Here is a 20,450-nt window from a genome sequence, read left to right on the forward strand (position 1 = left end):
CACTTAGCTAGTCTTTACATGAACCCTGAGGGTGGGGAAAAGCTGCTTTAATTAGAGTGGCTCCGAGAGCCACTCTAATTAAAGCACCCACCGCATCTCATGCATTCAGTATACACTTCAGAATGTTGGCTTTAACTAAAGTTTGTTCAATGAGCTTTAGTTAAAGCACCCCTGCTGCCATTTGGAAGCATGGGAATGCTGAATACGTGAGACACAGAGGCTACTGGAGCGTGATAATTAGCACGCTCCCAGAAACTCGATTAATCAAGTCTGCTCCAAAGCACTGTAATTACAGCACAACAGAGCAGCCTTTCTGCACATCTGTAGGCGCCCATAAATTCTTTGCTGGATATGGGACTGAGTCTGCAACACACATGCCTGTACCTTTGGAGCTGAATCATTAACTCCATTAGATAGGGGGAGTTATAGACTCTTATCCTCGGTCATGGCTAACTATAGACAGTCAAAAAGCCCAAGGCTGAATCAGTTCAATCTTCGCAGGTGTGTCTAAGATGCACAGATTGAACCAATAAGCAAGTGAGCAGACATTCACTTTTGATTCTAGAAATGTAGCCACATGCCTGCAGTGGCCTAGGCCAGAAGCTAAGGGATGCTAGACCACACCTCCCTGCTCGGCTGGAGCAGACAGCTTGGGCCAAGCTTAGCCCTCCCACTCTGCAAGGGATGGGGGTTTGTGGGTGAGATGCAAAGCATCCTGGGATGCTGGGGGACTGTGAGTTAACTTGAATCTAGAGAGGATCCAGGACCAAAGTTCAATAAACGAATTTAACCTAAATTAGTTAAGTCTGACACCGCATCCATCCAAGTTTATCTTAAATTGCTTTCAAAATGACTGAAACCAATTTATGTCCATCAAATTTCTGTTGTGTTACAGATTTGAATTGGTTTCTGATCACTTATACCAGTTAATGTGTAATTTCTGTCCCTATAGGGAGGCCTGATGCACCTAACCAGAGTAAAATCACATGACTTCCCACACATATCTCAGAAATACCTGGTCTTAGCAATACTGCATTTACATGAAATCAAAAGGTAAGTATAATTACTTGAAATCAAAAGGTAACTAAGAATCTTTTAATTGTTTAATATTCCTCAGTCTCCTGTTCAAGAAACAGCAGTCATCCAGTTAGGTGTCAGAAGCATGTTCCTAAGGTGGGCAGTTGCATATCACCAGGGATCCTGGTTTTCTCCATTTAAAAAATCCAAAGTTCTCTGATAAAAGCTCCAAATCTCTGTTTTTCCGTGATTAAAGTGAAATGCCTATATATATATATATATATATATATATATATATATATATATATATATATACACACACACACACACACACACACACACACGCACGCGCACACACACACACACACACACACACACAGTATATCAGTTGAACACAATGTTTTATTGATATACTTACAATTTTAAAGCAATTTAGAAGCCGACCAGTGCCTCAATCATTATAATAAAATACATTCTAAATACTATATATTTTGGCATTTGATTTTGGTTTATCATGGAAAATCAGAGCTCCCTGCAAGCAGCTGCTGGGGCTGCTCCTACAACTCTGCCTGCCTGTATTGCCAACTGCATACGCATCTACAGGCACATGCGTGTGGCACCCTTTGCCCTACAGACCCGGATTTTTTTCCCCCTTTACCTCCCTGTTCTATAAATAAAATCTATGAACATTAAATTTGGGAGGCCGAGTGCCCCTCTGTGCCTCACCCCCAATGTGTCGTTAATGCCCAGCAGGACACACAGCACCAGCACCAGCAGCTCCTGCATGGAGCGCAGCCTACTGCACCCCATGCCTGCTTGTCCCTGCCACAGCCTCTCTGCTCCCAGGTACCTGCACTGCTGCCACCCCAAGCCCTGTGCCCAAAAGTGAAATGAACTTGGAAGGCACTTCCCAAGCCTCAGCCCCAGCCCCAAGGAGGAGGAGAGCCTGGCCCTGCCTCTGACTGATCTCCCCCTGATCCCCCTCCCCCCAGCTGGAACTCTGCCATGCTGAAAAGAGAAACCTTAACTTTCCCACTTCAAAGGGAAAATCTGGGGTTTTCACCTTTAAAGAAGGAAAGGGAGAAAAAGAAATGGAGGAAAAGTAAACAAAGAAATAAAAAGAAACACAAGAGGCAAGGATTTTTGTGGGTAATATCTTTTATTAGACCAACTGCATGATTTGGGTAGACTTAGACACACTTCCAAATGTATCACATAACATTCAAAGCCTGTGTTTTTCTCCTTTAAAGGGAAAAATCCAGGTTTTTCCACAGGAAGCAGAAAACCAGGATCTCTGCATGATTGGGACAGACTTATAGACATTCTTCCAAATGCATCACATTTTATTCAATATATGCCAGAATAGAGAATACTCAGTAAACTTTAATTTGTTCTTGTACTGCATTTGAAAGTACATCTAAGTCTATCCCAACATGCAGCTGGCCCAATAAAAGATATCACCCATAAAAATCCATATTTCCTGGATCATCATGGCTACAACATCATTCAAAAATAACAAAGGAATAACTAACTCTGCAGTAACTCTTAGGTTGTTGGAGAGGTTACAATGTGGTTATAATGACAAAGTGTTACTTTTTGTTATCTGTAGCATTAAAATCATAGGATTACATACATAGAAGTGTAACAAATTTATGAAGGAGTTAATGACCCCAAAAAGTTTAAGAGCCACTGTGATAGAGAGAGTGGTATATAGCAGGGGGCGGGCAAAATGCGGCCCAGGGGCCAGATGCGGCTGGCCAAGCCATTCTATCTGGCCTGCTGCACCCCTGAAAAATTTGGAAAATTTCTATTAATCTGCCCTGGGCTGCCTGCCATGCTGCCCTTGATGGCTTGCTGAAACTCTGTAAGCGGCCCTCTGCCCAAAATAATTGCTCGCCCCTGGTATACAGACTAGTGCAGAGGTTCCCAACCCCTGGGCCATGGCCCAGTACCAGGCCATGAAGGGTTGGCTGCCAGTCCACAGGAGGGTTGGCTACCAGACCAGAAGTCCGGAAGTGACTGGCATACTGTGGAGCGGCAACCAATTTGGCTGCTGCTTCACAGTATGCTGGTCACTTCTGGACTGCAGTTTGCTGGTCCACAGTTTGCCAGTTTGTGATCACTTCTGGCCCGTGGACTGGTCAGCAGTCACTTCCGGTTCACAGTCACTTCTGATCTGAGGTTTAAAAAGATTGGGAACTATTAGATTAGTGCAAAGACTCTTAAACCTCTGTAGAGTCTAAATTAAACAAGTGGCTAAAGCACAATAATCCAAATAAACTTGTGAGCGAGCAATCTTAGCAGATCTTTCAGAGGGAGTGCTCAGTTCTTCCAAGTTGGTTTCTACTCCATCTGATATTCACAAAAGTATCAGGAAGCTCTGCCTACCCTGTTTTCATAACTAGAGACTCATACACTGTTGTGTTTTCCATATGTAAAGAATGCCTATTTACTTTCAGTCTAAATAACCTTTATTTTAGATTAAGCAACAAGATGCTGAAAGGGAGAGCATATTGTATATGCCTCCTCTCTTATAGGCTGCATTTGAACTGCCATTTTATGTTCAGTTGTCTCAGGCAAAGATTTCCAGCTGTAGTACACAAAAAACTAAATCCCAACAACTCACAAAACCTGTTTCTTTGCATTCTTGAATGCTTGTCATACTGACAAACTATGGCTTTTACCTTTGAGGCATTTATAGAAAAAGTACTTCAGGACAGTGGTAACAAAGTTTCTCAGCAATTCCTATATTAATTTGTGTCCCCCACTGATATTTTATTATTTATGTCTATCAAGAAATTAAGCATCCTGTTGAAGGTTATTTGATTTTTTTTCTGGCAAACTCTCCCCAGATCTAACAGATTCATACTTTCAACAGGCTTGTGTTGCAGGACTAAGGGCCCAGGGGTAGCCATGACACCCCCTGGTGACCACACAGCTCCCTGCTCCACTCTGGCTCCTCAGGGTATCCTCCCTTTTTGATCTTGCCTTGAGTACAGGGAGGTTGCCCCCAGGTCCCAAAGTGAGCCCCAAGTCCTCAAGTAGTCAGTCTCATCTAGTCCCTCCCTCTAATGCACCAAACTGTATCCCGTTGGTCCTATCAGTACTGCCAGGCACCAGCTGCCTTATGGGCACTGTTTATGGCCTCCATACTTCCCCGTAGCCATGCTTATGCCTCGCAAGTATTACTCCATGTCTATTTTGGAGGGGACCCCTGGCTCCAAGACAACTTTTGGCCCTTAGGCCCTGAACTTTTGTCTTGGCCTCAGCCTTCCCAGCCTTGGCTCTTTTGTTCCTGCCTAATTCACCCAGGACCCTGTCTTGTGCACTCTGGGCCAGCCCTCACGTTGCCTTACCCCCAGGCCAGGCTGCTCTTACTGCCTCAGGTCTTAGCCCCCCGGGGTCCCTGACACCCAGGCTGGGCTGTCTGCCGCAGAGTGCCCTACCAGGCCTCCACACATCCCCCATAGCTACAGTCCAGTCCCCCAGTATCTAACTTAACTGCCCCACAAATACAAGCCTCTGCTTCCAAACTCAAAGTCACCCTCACTTGGGGTCACTGTCACCCTGCAAGCTGTACTGTCCTTTCAGCTTTTACCTCCCAGTTCTCATGGGTGACTTGGGGGTGTCAGGTTGTCTTCTGCAGCCCCTCTCTTAGGAGATCCACTCCCTGCAGCATGCAAGGCCAGACTGCCTACCTTGCACCAAACACTGGGCTTATATGCCTCTAAGCACCGCCCCTTCCAGTCAGGTGGCTCCTCAGCTACCCACAGGAGTTTCCCCTTTGCTGAATGTCCAGCCCGCCCTCTGCTGCAACCCTGCACAGCAAGCTGAGCCTGCTGCACTTCCTCTTCAAGTGACAGGAGCCTCTGGTTCCCTGTCACAGCATGTTACTTGGCATTTGAGAATTAAACATATCCAGAAGACTCTTCATAATCTGTCTAGTTATTTTATAAATAAGAATAGTTTTAGTAAGTGCAATTATTTTATAAATAAGAGTAAACCAACCTCCAGATAACCTATAATGCAGTATTTCTGAGGGCCGTTCATTCCACAGGTTGATGAGGCTGTTAGTTGTTCACTCCGACCCACTAAGAGATCTCCAATCACTGGATAACAGGAACCACTACTGCAGTCATCCTGTGCGTACAGGAGACTTATCAGTACTGAATCCAAAAGAAGATTAAAGACAGCTGTAATGCAGCTATATTCTTTGGAGAAAAGTAGTTATATTCTAACATAAGCTAAAAACTAAATTGTCCTTAGTCTGCCCTTTTTAAAACCTTTTTGGTAAGCTTTAAAAGACCTGCTGTCATGAAATTCATGTGCTTCATATCATTACAAAAAACAGTAAGTAACACATTGCATATCAGTATTAAAATTTTGATCACCAATATTTTACTCTGCAATAAATACACCAATCTGCCAAGCAAAAATAATGTATTATGCTTTGTATCCTGATATATGAAGCATTGCTGCACCATTGTGCAGAGCATTAAAAGGCTTATTTTACAAAGGGCCAGATTCTGATCTTATTTCCACTAATATACATTTGGAGCAATTCTGCTGAGTTCAGTGGAAGTACTCCAGAATTATCCTGGTGTTGCTGAGGTTGGAAACTAAGTCAGTGATTCAATTTGAATTGAACAACAAGCTAGTTTCCATACAGTACATTTTCCATAATGAGATAAAAATTTAGGAATAAGGAATAATTTGAGAATCAGGTAAAATTTACAAAGGCTTATGACTAGCTTTGCCTGAAATTACTGTCAATATTTTTCTCCAGTTACATTAAAGTTACATGGCTTTCCCCTTTTCAACAAGTTCTGTCCTGAAATATTGAACAGGAATGGCAGCCTTCAAAGTTTCATCTATGTAGCACTGTTTGGCTCAACTTGTTCTGATAAAAAGTATGCTTTGAAAAAAAGAGGCTGAGAGGCATAGGACTTTTTAGCCTGGAGAAGCAAAGACTCAGGGGTGACTTTGTGGCAGCCAGCCTATAGGGACATAAGGGGTGTGCAGCAGGAACTGGAAGAACGTCTGTTCACCAAGGCACCCCAAAGGAAGACAAGGTCCAACCGTCACAAAGTGCTGGAAGACCATTTTAGACTGGATATAAGGAAAAACTTCTTTACTGTTCGAGTCTCCAGGGCCTGGAATAGGCTCCCCACAGAAGTGGTGCAAACACCTACTCTGGATACCTTTAAGAAACACTTGGATGATTATTTTGCTGGGGTGTTCTGACCCTAGCTGACTTCCTGCCCCTTGGGCAAGGGGCTGGACCCGATGATCTCATGAGGTCCCTTCCAGCCCTAATGTCTATGAATCTAGAAATCAGAACACTACGAATTTAAGGAAAACTAGAAAAATGATTCACATAATTTTAGAAGCAACTCAACAGTGTCAGTGAAAAGTGTTTGAAGGTAGTGCTGAAGCTGTTAGGTTTCAGGATGTACTTCAACTGAGCAGCAATCTTTTCAGAAGTCAAGTAACAGAGGAGTTTGCTTATTCTACTTTGCTTTTTTCCCCAAGTTCACACTATCAGTTGCTGACAGATATGGATTGCCTGTTTTATAGCCTGATCCAAAGCTAGTGAATGTAGAGGGCAGCTTTTCTTTAACTTCAATAGGCTTTGGATCAGGATTCACACTCTTTTGAACGGACATTCTGGAACGAGAGATCCCTGAAAATCAGGGCTGTCTAGCTGGTGGCCCATGGGCTGCATCTAGCCCACAAGGTCTCCAAACTGTCCCTCCCTCCCTCCTCTGGTTTCTGCTTCCTGCCCCTACTCTCAGGAACAGGACAGGGATGGGTGGTGGGAGGGCTCTGCGCATGCAGCAAGGGGAGATCTGGGCTGCTCACATGGTAAGAGAGTGGCTGGTTTGTGCATGTGGTCTGCCCGCACAGCAGAGGGGAGTTAGTCTGCCCACACTGCTTGCACAGCACAGCAGAGCCAGGATGCCCAAGCTGTCTGTACAGCAGGGAGGAACTCGAGAGTAGGCAAGTGTCACCTGCATGGTACATGGCCTTAGGCTAGGTACAGACTTTCAAAGAGTCCAAGGTGGAATCAATCTAAGTTACATGGTTTTCTGTAAACAGCACAGTTTAGAATAATAGCAAACAAAACACACACTTGCCTTTTGGTGGCAGTGGGGCAAATCTTAGACCAAGTTCTGCCATTTTTTAAACCAGTTTGTGTGCCAGTCTTCTGTTCTATTACAGGTATAGACCAGTTTCCAATCGCTTATACTGGTAAAAGAGTGATGTTTGTACCTGGCCCTGGGGTGTGCAGCCTTTTTGGTATGGCTCCCAGCTGCCCAGAAGTAGGATATGCCTGCTGTGGAGTGATGTACCTGAGTGTATGATGCTAATGAAAAGGAATGTATTTCAGTGGAATTCAATAACCATTTGGAATACTTTGTATATGAAATAACATAATGAAAGGCTGGGAAAACATAAATTACATAACAGTATGAAAAAAGATTTAGCCTAGACCCATGTAAAGTCTGCACTTACCAAGCTTTAAAAAAATGATCAGCTCAAAAAACATTCTTTTAGGTGAAAATCAAACTAATTTTATGTCTGCAAGAGGAGAAGAAAATTAGCATGGCATTTAACATCTTGTCTTATCAAGACACTCTCATGTTTACATGGTGTTTAGAGCTGCCTTATGTTAACTGATACAACCAGAATAAAAATACAAACACTTAAAAATACAGGCGTAGGTTTCTTGCCTCGTGTCTCATGTCACAACTTTCATTCCTGAAAACTATGAAAAACAGAGGGATACCTCAGCTTTTTAAAGGTCTATGAAAGGTTATTCTCACTTTATTGAAAATGAAAAAGGGCTATAAGCAAAAATACAATGTTATTATTTAGCTATAACCCATTTGATCCTGAACAGCTCAGGTAGAGTGTGGCAGCTGTCTGACACCCATGCTCTTAGCAAAAATGAGTGTATCAGTGGGGAAGTTTAATGAAGAAAATAGTTAATGACACTAGGCCAGATTCTTGCATCATGTAGAAAAGTCTGTGGGAGGGGAGGCCACAGTGGAAAGCCCAGGTTAGTTTTTCTTGTGGGATTTTCCCTGTATCCTTCCTATCAAGGAACGGGTTAGCAACCTCCATGGGAGAAAAGGTAAGAATTAAAAACCCCATGGATTTTGGGCAAAACAAAGGATAGCAACCACACTGAAGAAACCCACTGCTTGCCTGCCATCCCATTAGTCCTCAAAGAAGCCATGGTGTGATTGGTTAATTGTCTTTGTGCCCCTCATAATCCCCTCACAAGTTAAGGGAAAACAGTCACAACAAGATGCATTAATGCTGCTTGTAGCATTAATTTCTGCAGGGTCACAGAGGAAACATGTGGCAGAGAACTCCCTCCATGCTTCTAACTCCGCAGATCCTTTGCCATTTGAAGTGGGATGCCAGGGTATCACATGCATTTTAGTAGAACTACTCACATGAGTAAAGCCATTCAGTTATTTAAGCCTTTGCAGGCCTGGGCCCTGTATAGGCATCATAAGCTCAATAATTATAGAGCTAGTTCAGCTATAATAATTGGAAAAACTGTAAACGGGCAACCAACCATCTACATCTCGTTGTTTCAGTTTCCCCTAATTTATATCAACTTAACAATGAGTATGAAAAGTTGAATAACATATGTGCAGTTGCATTTTTTGCTGTCTAGCTAAAAATTCACAACAGACCCAATTTCCTGGGGCATAATTCATCAAACATTTCTATTAACCTGGACAGATCTAGATATGCTTTTAAATTATGCCCCTGTACTCTGATATTAGTAAGGTATGTATACCCATAGTAATAATTCTTTATCTAGGTAGCTAATCACTGCTATTTCTGACTAACAAACACCACAGTTTAATACTCACAATATTCACTAAAGTCTACCTTTGCTGCTGCATTGGTTTAACACAGCAAATGATGATCATCAAGGTGACATGCTGTAACTCGGTGAGTAGCAGGAAAGTTAAATGTCAGAAAAGGTCTTACCTGGGTTTAGAAAGACAAAGGTTTTCCAGAAGTGAGTGCAACAAAATGAAGGAAGCAAGTAAAGACATACCTGCTAGTTTCAGCGAGGAAAAAATTCTTAGCCTGAGGCACTTGGGTGTAAAAGAAAATGAGAACTAGTATAAAACTTGCCAAAACAGTGATTTGTGAAGTCATTCTGCCTTGGTTTTTGGCACTAGTAAATGCATGCAACAAATACAGCTAGTGATAGGTATGATTATAGTAGAAAATAGTATAAATCATGAATTCATGATTCATAAACAGATGCCTTATGTGTTTTGAAAAGTACCTTTGATCCAAGAGGGCAGCAATATGTTTATACTGGGCCAGCCCCTCCTATCCTGTGAAACCTGTGGCTGCAGGGGGCCCTGCAGCCAAGGAGCCCCCTGTGTCCAGCCGCTTTACCCCGCCACTGCCACTGCCGCCGCCTTCACGTCCGGCCACTTGCCCCCCCCGCCCCTGCCTCGCTGCTACTGTTGCTGCCACCAGCTTCTTTAGCCGCTTGCCAACCCCCCACCCTCCCTGCTGCCACTGGCAGCTTCTTTGCATCAGGGGCCCCCAAAACTATATTTTGCAGGGGGCCCCCAAAATGTGGGTTGGGCCTGTGTTTATATGTAGATTTACAACAAAAGTTTAGTAGCATGTGCATACCCTAATTTGATTGGGTGCAATTAAAGTCAGAGTAGAATGCACTCACAGCAGATCTGCAAGCCGTCTTAAAGAAATGATTCGTTATTGTCATGACCCAAGGGTATGATTTTGTGTGTGCTTCGGCACTGCAGAATTATTTCCTACCACGAGGAGCTTTCTTTGCACGGTGCAATTCTCAGTTGCATAGAGAAAACCCCGGTGCAAAGGAGTTCCCGCCATTCGCATGCAAATTTGTTTCCCACTATTGGCTGTTTCTAAATTATTCCCACATGGCGGCTAGTGATTGACTTGCTAGCCGTATAAGAGGCTTGAGCGGTTTCTGCCCAAGTTGGAGGAGGAGGACTCCACAACCATCTCGTGGAGGAGAAGAAGGAGAACTTCACATCTTGTGAAGAACTCTAAGCGCTGCGGAGTCCAACGAACCCAGCGTGTGCCTTAAGGAGGATACAGGGGCCTGATCAACCTCTAGCCTCTCCCTGTCGCCGCCTAATCCCTCGACGTACCCTTCCCTGCGCGCTTTCGTGGAGAGTCACCTTTTAGACTCTCATTGTGGTATCCAGAGCTCTTCGGGCGAGTTTTTGTAACTGCAACTTAAGCGAAGTTTTTCCTGCCTGCACCGCGACCATCTACGGTGTAAGTAAAATAATCTTTAATCGACCGCTACGCGTCCGTGCCTAATTCTAGTCCGCCGTGCCGAATTCCCCGACCCACGTGCCAGGGCTGCTGGCCACAGCCCACCGCGCGCCCCCGAAAGCCTCAGCCCGCTCCCAGCCCGCACAGTTATTTTTGAGCAAAGTCTTTAAAAACAAACACTAAAAATAAGAACAAGGGCGGTTGGATGGCTACATTGTAGTCCTAGAGAGCTAAGAGATCTAGCTGAGTTTCTAGCACTGTGATTCTCAACCAGGTGCCAGGGTACCTTAGGGTGCCTTGAGATCCTATAAAGGGTGTTGTGGGGTGTCAAGAAACATTTGCACTGTTAGATGCGCAGACATGATTCACAAGATAAACTCAGAGATTTCAAATAGGAGCCCAAAGCGTTAAAAACATCCTAATCTGTTGTGATTTTTCTGAGTTCCTTGCAAAAGAAAAAATGCTCTATTATGTTTCTGTAGTCAAAAAATTAAAGAAAGCTAAAAGCTGGAATTTTCCAAGGAGTGCCTTGAGTCTAAAAAGTTGAGATTCACTGTCCAAGCATAACCACAAATATCTAGTGGACCTTGGACAAAGTCATCTATAGCCACATATTCAAAGATGGCCACAGGTTAGGGTGCCTGAATTTTCGGGTCTCCAAATTGAAACACTTTGAAATTAATTTTCGAAAGGGTTGGATGCCTGGGAAATGTTGACTGTTGAAGCAACTAAAACCTGTGGCTACTTTTGACATTTTTTATTCTTGATTTTTAAGTGCATCAGCTTCCCTGTGTATAGAGTGGGAAGAATATTGTAATACCTGCCACACACAGGTGTTGTGAGACTTAACTTATGAATGTTTGCAAAGGAGCTTGAAGTTCTCAAATAGACAGATGTACAAAATAATTATTTTATATTTGAACAATCCCTTATCTCTCATTTAGTATTCTCTCTCATTTAGTATTTAATTCTTCAGGAAGAAGTAAAGATCCATATTCTTTCATTCCTAAGATAAAGCTTTGATGTTAAAAGTATTCTGCAGTTGCTGTGATTGCCTCTAGCAAAAATAAGTCACATGCCTACATTTTTAAAAACTGATTTCCTCAAGAACATGTATAAAATACTTGTTGGAGCATAACACCTTTTTAGGCTGACTTAATCCTGTCTTTGGTGTGTATCCACCTACCTGGGTGTTAATTATTGTACAAATTGTACAGGTTGTAGCTGTGTTGGTCTAAGAACATAGGCAGACAAGGTTCTGTGGGTAAATTTGATATCTTTTATTAGACTAAATAAAATTTTAGTTGGTCTAATAAAAGATATCAGATTTACCCAGAGAACCTTGTCTGTCTATGTCCAAATGTATACATTTAGTGAGCAAAGTTATAAATTAATAAACAGAAAGGAGTGAATAATAAATCAGCTTTGCTACAACTCGTAAATTCTATTTTTATGAGTTAGCAGTGTCATGTATATAATGAATAAAGATCAAACTTTCTCACAGTAGTGCATTGTATAATAGCAGCTACACTTTTATTAACATATTTGGTAGGAAAATCACTTGCTGTTACCGAAAATTAAGTTACGTGAGAGAGAATATAGTGGAAGAGTCATGTAGCAGGTACATGAATTTCAGTATTTTGTGGCTATGTAGGCTCTCAAGGAAGAGTAGGTCTTCAAACTGTTGAAGACACAAATTAAGAAACCTCTTTCCTGGTTCTCTGGTCCCATTTCTAGCAAGGGATCTATAGGGTGCACCTACACACGCACTTTACTGTGGAGCAGGCCTTGCAGGAAGAGTGGGTCAATGTCACCAACCACAACCGCCAGTCAGGGACTGCCCGCAAGTCCATGCCTTTTATGCAGCAGCTGTATTACATCCTCATGCCCTGGGACCCTGGCCTGGACCTGAGCCATCTAGTCAGGCACGGGTGGCCTGACTGAGCCTCTGCTGTGACCTGGCAACCAGGGTGATGTGCCACCAGGGGAGGGCCCCTCAGCCCACCAGGAGCCCATTCCACTGTACTCCCCGCCCCAGCCTCCTCCAGCAGCTCTGGGGGCATTTGTACACATGGTTGCTCTGCAGGGCTGGGCACTTTTAAAAGTGCCCAGTGCTGCGGTGCATACGTTTGTATAGACAGCAAAATGCGTGTCAGTGCTGAGAAAATAGCAGCAGTGTGCATTTGAATTAAAATACATCAAAGGTGTTTTAGTTCAAAAGCATACCACCAGAAGGCGGGGGTGCCAGCAACTCTGCATCCCAATCAACTGGGGGCCCCTCTCCCCTCCCCTCCCCCCCATACCTGGGCCTTCTGGACTTGGCAACAGCACAGGAGACAGGCTGACCTGCAGGAAGAGAAGGTGGGGGGAGTGGCTCTGGAGCCACTGCAGCAGGTGCTGCCAGGAGCCAGGCCAGCACCCAGCAGTCCACCAACCGTTGCAGAGTGAGCAGGGATGAGGGGCTCAGTCAGCGACCACCTGTGTCAGGGCCTGCTTGGCTGACTTACCATGCTCCAGGGGCACCTGTGCACGCACGGCCCCTGATCTGAGGCCATACAGTGCATAGGCCCCTGGTACAGAGCATCTTATCTCAGAAGTGTTGCAAACTCTCACAAACGAGCTCTTTCTCCTAGCTCTGTAGGACCTGCAGGTACACACAGGGGAGAGGCACCATTTGGCAGCCAGGATGTACTGTCAGGGTCACTGCCAGCCTCAGCTAGGGCCCTACGGATGTGCCGGCTCTGGTAGTACAGGACCCAGAGCCAGGCCCAGCTGCTGGACTGGCTGGTCACAATGGCCAAGAAGAGCCTGGCAGATGCGCAGGCCTGAGGTGCAGAGGGCATTGCTTATGATGCCAGGGATTGTCATAAGGAAGCTAGGGACCAGCACAAGGCAGAGAGGGACTGGTGGAGGGACCAAGCAAACCAGGAGTTCAGGGACAGGCTCCTGGCTATGGAGGAGAGATATGTGGAGGCCGCAGCCCCTCTGGCTCCCTGGCAGCTGCCCACCACCCAGCAGCAGGCCCCCTGTGGCCGGGCCTGAGCTGAGGTGCAGCAGTGCCTCCACCGGCCAAGAGCCCCTGCCCTTGGTTCCCTGCCACCCAGCCCCCCTGCCGGGCCCGGCCCTGCTGCTTGCCCCAACCCCATGTGGCCCTAGAGCAGGATCTGCCTGCAGCAGGGCCAGGACTGCAGGACGGGGAGATGGGTGCACCAGCAGAGCAGTGCCTGCCATCACCCCCAGGCAAGCCCCCCACCCACCAGCCTCACTGCAGTGTGTGCTCCTGTTGGGGTGCAGTCAGAGGCTGGGGTGCTGGGGTTCTGTACCTAGGTTTTACCCTCTAGGTGTCCCCACCCCAGGAGAGCGCACACAGCACTGCACAGGCTCTACGTGGGAAAAAGGGTGTTTTATTGGTGGTGGGTGGGGTAGGGTGGTGGAGGAGATCTGTGGGGAAGAGGGGGTTGGCATCTGGTGTGGAGGAGGGAGCGGGGACAGGCTCTGTTGTTGGGGAGGAAGGGGAGCAAAGCGCTTTTTGAAGAACTGTGTTTGTGGAGGGGAAAGAGTGCTATTTGAAAAACTGTCCACAGTGAGCGTGGTGCTGGGGGGTATGCAATGGGGCAAGGGTCCATAGGTGGCTGTTCATGCAGCCTACAGCGGGGAGTGCAGGAAGAGGTGGTTGGCCAGTGCCTCGTGCACCAGGTACTCTGGTCCTCATTAGCAAGTGAGCGGCTTGCATGGGCCCTCAGTGGGGTGGGTGTGCTGCTGTCACAGCTGGTGCTCCTGGTGCCAGGTGTCCTCCACCTGCTGCCTCTCCTCCCCCTGGGCCTCGCAGCATGCAGGCTGTGATGATGACCTGGGGGATGTTGGCCTCAGTGACCTTGAGGCAGATTGTGAAGGTATGCCACTGTCCTTTCAGTTGTCCGAAGGCACGCGCCACCAGTGTGTGGGTCTGGCCCAGGCACTGGTTGAAATGTGTCTGGTGAGGGTCCAGCTGGCCCGTGTAGGGCTGCATGAGCTAGGGGAAGAGAGAGTAGGCAGGTCTCTTGATGAGGAGGGACCACACCCAGCTGGAGGTCTGGCACCCCCCATGTGAAATGCCTGCTCTCCACCAGGGCAGGCAGGCCAGAGTTGTGGAAGATGTGGGCATTGTGGGTACTGCCCGCCCAGCCAGCGCTTACATTGGTGAGGGTGTTGTGGTGGTCTGCAGTGGCCTGGAACATAATGGAGTGAAGTAGGGTTGTAGTAGGGGTGGTTGCTGTAGGACAGGCAGATAATGGGGATATGGGTCCCATCCAGGGCCCTGATGCACTGAGGGAAGCCCAGGGTACGGACCCCGCCAACATCACCACCAGGGGGTCATTCACGTGGAACATGATGTGCCCAGCATGATCTGAAGGTCACCACACGCTTCCAACACAGACACCCCAGTGGTTGCCTTGCCCACACCAAAGAGTTGGCTGATGCAGTGGAGGCTGGCAGGCGTGGCCAGCTTGAGCAGGGCAATGGCCAGCTGGGTGTCTGTGGGGAGGGGCCACCACATGGTGGTATCCTGTTGCTCCAGGTGTGGGTGGAGCTGCATGAGGAGGTCCTGGAAGGTAGCCTGGGTCATCTGGAATGACTTGAGCCACTGCTTGTTATGCAGCCACCAGTTTTGGCTGGCTGGGCTGGTCCACAGGCGGCAGGGGTGTAGGCTCAGGAATGTGTGAATGGCCCCAGTGGTGGCATCCAGGAGCACATCATTGCTGTTCCAACCCAGCTCAAAGTCCCGGATGCACACGTAAACATGGCACCCAAGAGCAATTAAGTCCGGCGCTATAAGCCCCAAAGTTTATTGCATCACAGTACTATGCACATGTAGATATGCCCACTAATAAGTAAAGTACAACGATGCTAGCACACCTTACAGAAGTTTCCCTCAGAAAGACTAGCTAGGTCAGAGTGGTGACAAAAAGGATAGATCCGAGGAATAGGTATTTGGATTTTATTTAGATTCTACGTTATATATTTGTGCTGCACCCTTCATTCTGTAGAGTTCTGAGCACTTTAAGAACTAAAGATTAGACCCTGGTGTTGAAAGCTCTGACCCCTCATTAAGCCAGTGAAGATGCTCATTATCAGTACTTTAGGGTGCAGAATACCTGGGTCAAGAACTAATGATCTAACCCAGACAAAACTTCTACCCATCTAACAAAACAGAGACCCCATCCAGCTTGAAGCACCAAAATAAGAAGTGGCCACATTGTCTAAAGAGCTGGCACAACACAAAAGAAGCTCTTGGGTTCTGAAAACTTTTGAGGGACTGGTATAAAGTACTGAGTGCTTGGAAATCTGGCCCAACATCAAAAACGACAATGTATTTTTATTAGAACTAAATTAAAAGTTTAGGCCAAAAATTATGAGATTTTTAAAATTTAAATTAAATGTTAATTTTAAGGGTGTTTTAATGTAAAATCAAACTGGAAAATTTGGGCAATGGTTAGCTTTTTGATGAAAACATGAAAAAAACAAACACAAAAAAAGGAAAAAACAGAAATTTTCTTTCTAACTTTTTGTGGGAAAGAAAATATTTCCTAATCAGCTCAGTTTTATATGTATATTGAAATAACAAAAAGTTTAAATACACCATTCTGATCTGCATGTGCCTACAGTGAGTAAACAAAATCATATTGTTATATTTCCTATCCCCTCCTTTCTGCTCATAATGCTCACTCATTCTGTCACATACTATTTCACTTGTAAGCTCCGAAAGAGAGAGACCACGTTTATTTGTTTTATGAGATGCACCTAGCACATTTTTAGCAGCTATCATAAAGAACAATAACACAGCAAAATTCTATCCCTCAATGTACTTTAGTCATGCGCATTAAATGCAAATATATATTTATTTGATGGATTTGATTAGTGAAGAGCTAATGACAAACAGAGAAGTATGCAATTTATTTGTTAACATAAAAATGTCATATTGGGTCAGACCAATGATCTGTCTAGCCCAGTATCCTGCCTCTAGTAAGCCATGGATGCTTTAGAGGGGGAGTATTCAAATAGGGCATATCTAGAGTGATCCATCCCCTGCCATATCCTCCCTGGCATTAACTGTCAACCATTGTTTTAACAGACAATCATGTCTTAGGGCCCGGTTCAGTATGATCAGGAAGAGCAGAAAGGGGTGTGCTTCAACCATCTGTAATGGGTTTGAAAAAATAACAGACTCTTCAGAGTCCAGTCCAACTCCTCTTACTTGGCCAAGTAAGACTGAGTCACTCAATTGAAGTTCCATGCATTAACTAGCAGCGGCCACACGATGCTTGCAGAGCACGCGTCACACACAATCTAATCTACTGTGCAGTAAAGCATTACTGTCTACACATACAGGTGCTTAATGCACAGTAATTTTACCTGCATTTGCAAGTAGTAAACGCACTACTTAGTAAAGCCAAATAGCATTAATTGCACATGTAGACACACCCTGTGGGAAGGTTTTGGGTTGCCTATGTGACAGAAGCAGGTGACAGGACTGGTTAATTTCCCTTGCACCTACACATGCTTTTCCTTTCCCCCGTCAAACTTTTGTACATATGTGAATGTGGGATAATGGGTAATGTCCCCTGTGTCATCTACCAGTGGTGGTGTAGAGCACAGGACATAAGATGTGCACCTTGACACCATACTCTTACGACATAGAGGACCTAAGCAAGCACAGGATACAAGCTGCAAACACTGCTACACACAGAAACAAGGCATACAAAAAGACTGAACAACTGACTAGCATGTGGCACTTAACTGCAGCCTTGTAGAGCCAAACAGTTCTTTGTAACCAATATATAGTAGCTCTTACAAGCTCTTGGCTCATATGTAGTATCTATTGATCAGAATGTCCTGGGGCATGCTGGCAGCATGTTATGTACCAATGTATGCAGGTGAAGACAGGAAGAGGAGTAGAGTCCGTTACACAGTGGGCTCGTCTACATGTGCACATTAATGCGATGCAATAACCTCTGGCACTTATCGTACTGGTGTCTATTGCTCCTGGGTGCCACCTTTACACGTGTGCCCAGGACTGCAGAATGTTGAACCAGGTCAAAGAGGCCCTGGCTGGCAGGGGGCAAGGGGGTCAGCCTGCCAGCCTGGGGCTGCTCCCCCCAGCTCAATGTGCTGAGGAGGAACTGGCTGTCACAGGAGTGCTTCAATGCAGGGCTAGCCAGCAGGAAGCCTCACACTGAAGCAACCTCATGCCTATGAACAACTGGCGCCTCCTGAGACTGGGGGGCACCATGGCAGTGAGAGGGGATGACCCGCAGAAGTTGGTGTCGGTGGTAACAAGTGGGGACCACACACAGATGCTGGCGGTGGTGGTGGCGAGTGGGGGGTGGATGCGAGCGGTGACTGCCTGCAGGAGCTGGTGGCAGCCAATCTCAGGGGCGGGGCACATGCCCCCCCCTATGTGTTGCCTATGCTCATGTCCCAGCCAGCCGGGGCAGCATCGACCCACGCTCTGCTGTAGAGTAAAAAACATGTAAACTGTGACAAGGGCACCTTCCAGGCCCAGTACTAGTCTGGCCCTGCCCTTGTCTCTGGGCAAACCACCCGCCTTGTTGATAAGTGGTTATGATGTCAGATCGGCAGGAGGCTCCCCTTCGTGTGCCCAAATGACCATGGGCGATAAGTACACACTCCTACCATCTCTACATGTGTCCCATGCTTCACTTATGTCTCACAGTATGTTCCATCTCTGGTTCTAAGCTGAGTCAAACTGGACACACAGTTGTGTCTCTCCCACGCTGCCTTCTCAGGCCACACACACACCAGCCCCCTCTCAACAAGGCCTCTTGCACACTGCCTATCCAGGCTACACTCACTCCACCCTACTCGAAGAGATCCTCAGGCTTTTCTCTCCACCCCTTGGTCAGCCCTGGTGCGGTCTTTTGGGTCTCTCCTGTGACCCTCACCCAAACAAAACTGAGCTATTGCCTACTTCACCCCTGGCCCTTCACCGGACCACTACACCCCTCCCTCGGGCCTCAACTCTGCCCATTACACTAGGGCCTGAGGTCTTCCACCCCTTAGGACTCAGCTGCTCCTCCCTGAACTAAACTGGCCCCACAACTCCGCCCGGCAATTCTCAGGGCCCAGGGACTTACACCCGCTTGGGTTCAGGTGCTCCTCTTTGATGTGCCTGGCCCACCTCCAGGGTCCAACACCCCATGGGACTCAGGCACTTCTCAATAAGTTTGCCTGCCCCCAGTAACTCTCCTGGTAACCCACCTAACTGACCTGACACCAGGGAGGTTCTCAGTCCTGATATTTATGTGGCCCTGCCCTGCCACAGGCAGGACCACCAGGCCTCCCTATCCTGGCAGGCTGCAGTTTTAGGTTATGCCCAGGACCAATGAGGTCTCCTCCTTCCCCATAGCCTCACCTATACCTCCAAGTTGTTCCTGGAGTCAAAGCTCCGCAGGGCAATGTTTCCTCCACCCTGGCTGATCTCACACTACTCTGCTCTTATAAAAGGGTGTTCTGTCACAAAGACATACAATGTTTATTGCAGACCTAACTAGTCTATTCCACAGTAAACATCTCATGTAGACACTCCCACTATACTATAACTACTTTGTATATTGTGCCTGTAGGATATTCCTAGGTGCATACTGTGTACATCCTGTGTATATTGGAACAAACTGGGCCCTGCAGCCAGTGGCAACACATAGGGGGTGCACAGGGGTGCACTGAGAGCGCCAGTGCACCCCCTGGTTGGCTGTGCTTGCCGCTTAGGCAATAAGTGGGGGGGGGCAGGCAGGAGCGCCGGTGCCCCCCTGCAAGTGCTGGCTGGGGCGCAGAGCGCTGCTGCGCTCCCAGAAGTGGCCACGCAGCCACTCCCAGAAGTGGCCACAGCGATCAGCTGCAGTGATCGGCCATGGGGGACATCCCCCCTCTTTGGTCAGTGAGATTGGCTGTGGGGGGACCCCCCAGTCACTGACTGGTCACTGGGGGGGCACATGCCCCTACCCGACTAAGGTGGCACCAGTCGCCTGTGCCTGCAGTCATGTTTGTTTAGTTAATCATTATTTAAATAATCTTTACAGATGTGATCTAGATCCTTTCTAAATATAAGTGAAGAGGAAGCTTGATTTTTTCCAGTAATCATAGTATCTTATAGTTCATTGCAATTTTTGCATGTGCAAGACAAGACATTTTTGTATTTGAAATCTATGGTTTTCTCATTGCAAATGACAGTCCCAGAGCGAGTCTCAATTTTTTCTTCCTGGCAGCAACAACACTGGTGTTCTTTGTAATCGATGATAGGAAAGGGAAAAGAATGAGATAGAGGTAAACATATTGTTTTGAAACACTAAATCCAGCTTTTAAGGTGCCAACATTTAATGTGAGGTTTTTTTATTTTTCATAATGTCCTAAGATTTTTAAATCTCCAGGCAGATAAAAAAGAATATTTTGCAATAGGAAGGGTCTTTGCTATTCAGCTGGTAGCTGTTTGACCAGAATTTTTACTTTATACAGTAAAATCCCTTATTATTATTTGTAAGACTCCTCTAATCTTGGTACATTAATCCATTTCACAGGTTTAATTGTTTTTACCTAAATTACCTGTTTATTGTCATAAAACTGATGCATATGCATTAATGTGAGAGAGACATACCAGTAAAGACAATTTGAAAAATTAAGAAATTATAATAGAAAAAATCCAGCTTTGAATATAACTTAACACAAGAAGGTAACTGGCCTGTATTTTGTGTAGTCTGGAGTTAAACAATTGGGATAATAATGAATGAATAATAAAGCTAATGGAACTAGTAAGGAACAAACTTTCTGCCTCACAGCTATGTGCTCCCCTATGAAAGCCATCTTGTGAAGGGAATGCCACTCAGAATTCCAACTCAAGGGAATTTCCTTCTCCTTGTCATTTCTTTGCAAGCCATTTCCCACCCGTAGTGATTTTCCTTTTTGTAATCCAGCACATCTCAAAAACCACATACATTTTGGGACACCAGTCAAGGTTCAGGGAAAAGATATAGCTTTATTGCTGTTCCCTGAAGCCCTTTTGTCATGGGTCACCTCTGTTTACTATCATGAGGTAGTAGACCGAGCATCAGTACCTCCCAAAG

General features: G+C 46.0%; 1 protein-coding gene across 9 annotated transcripts in view; it reads right to left on the bottom strand.

Moving 5' to 3' along the window:
- Positions 1-9,097, bottom strand: part of LAMB4 (laminin subunit beta 4) — a 93,764-nt gene extending 84,667 nt beyond the window's left edge. For 3 of the 9 annotated variants that reach the window (XR_009461523.1, XM_059725879.1, XM_059725880.1), the window contains exons 1-3: positions 8,913-9,002; positions 7,534-7,599; positions 5,026-5,183 (exon numbers count right to left, since the gene is read on the bottom strand). Coding sequence is in view for 7 of the 9 variants with exons in the window: in XM_059725879.1 (XP_059581862.1) it covers positions 5,026-5,183; positions 7,534-7,567 (192 nt within the window). In the remaining 2 variants the exon portion in view is untranslated. The other 6 variants (XM_059725877.1, XM_059725874.1, XR_009461522.1 and 3 more) reach the window with 5 other exon arrangements.
- Between the last annotated feature and the right edge of the window lie 11,353 nt (positions 9,098-20,450).

Source organism: Alligator mississippiensis, chromosome 4, assembly GCF_030867095.1.
Source record: "Alligator mississippiensis isolate rAllMis1 chromosome 4, rAllMis1, whole genome shotgun sequence".
Lineage (NCBI taxonomy): Eukaryota > Metazoa > Chordata > Crocodylia > Alligatoridae > Alligator > Alligator mississippiensis.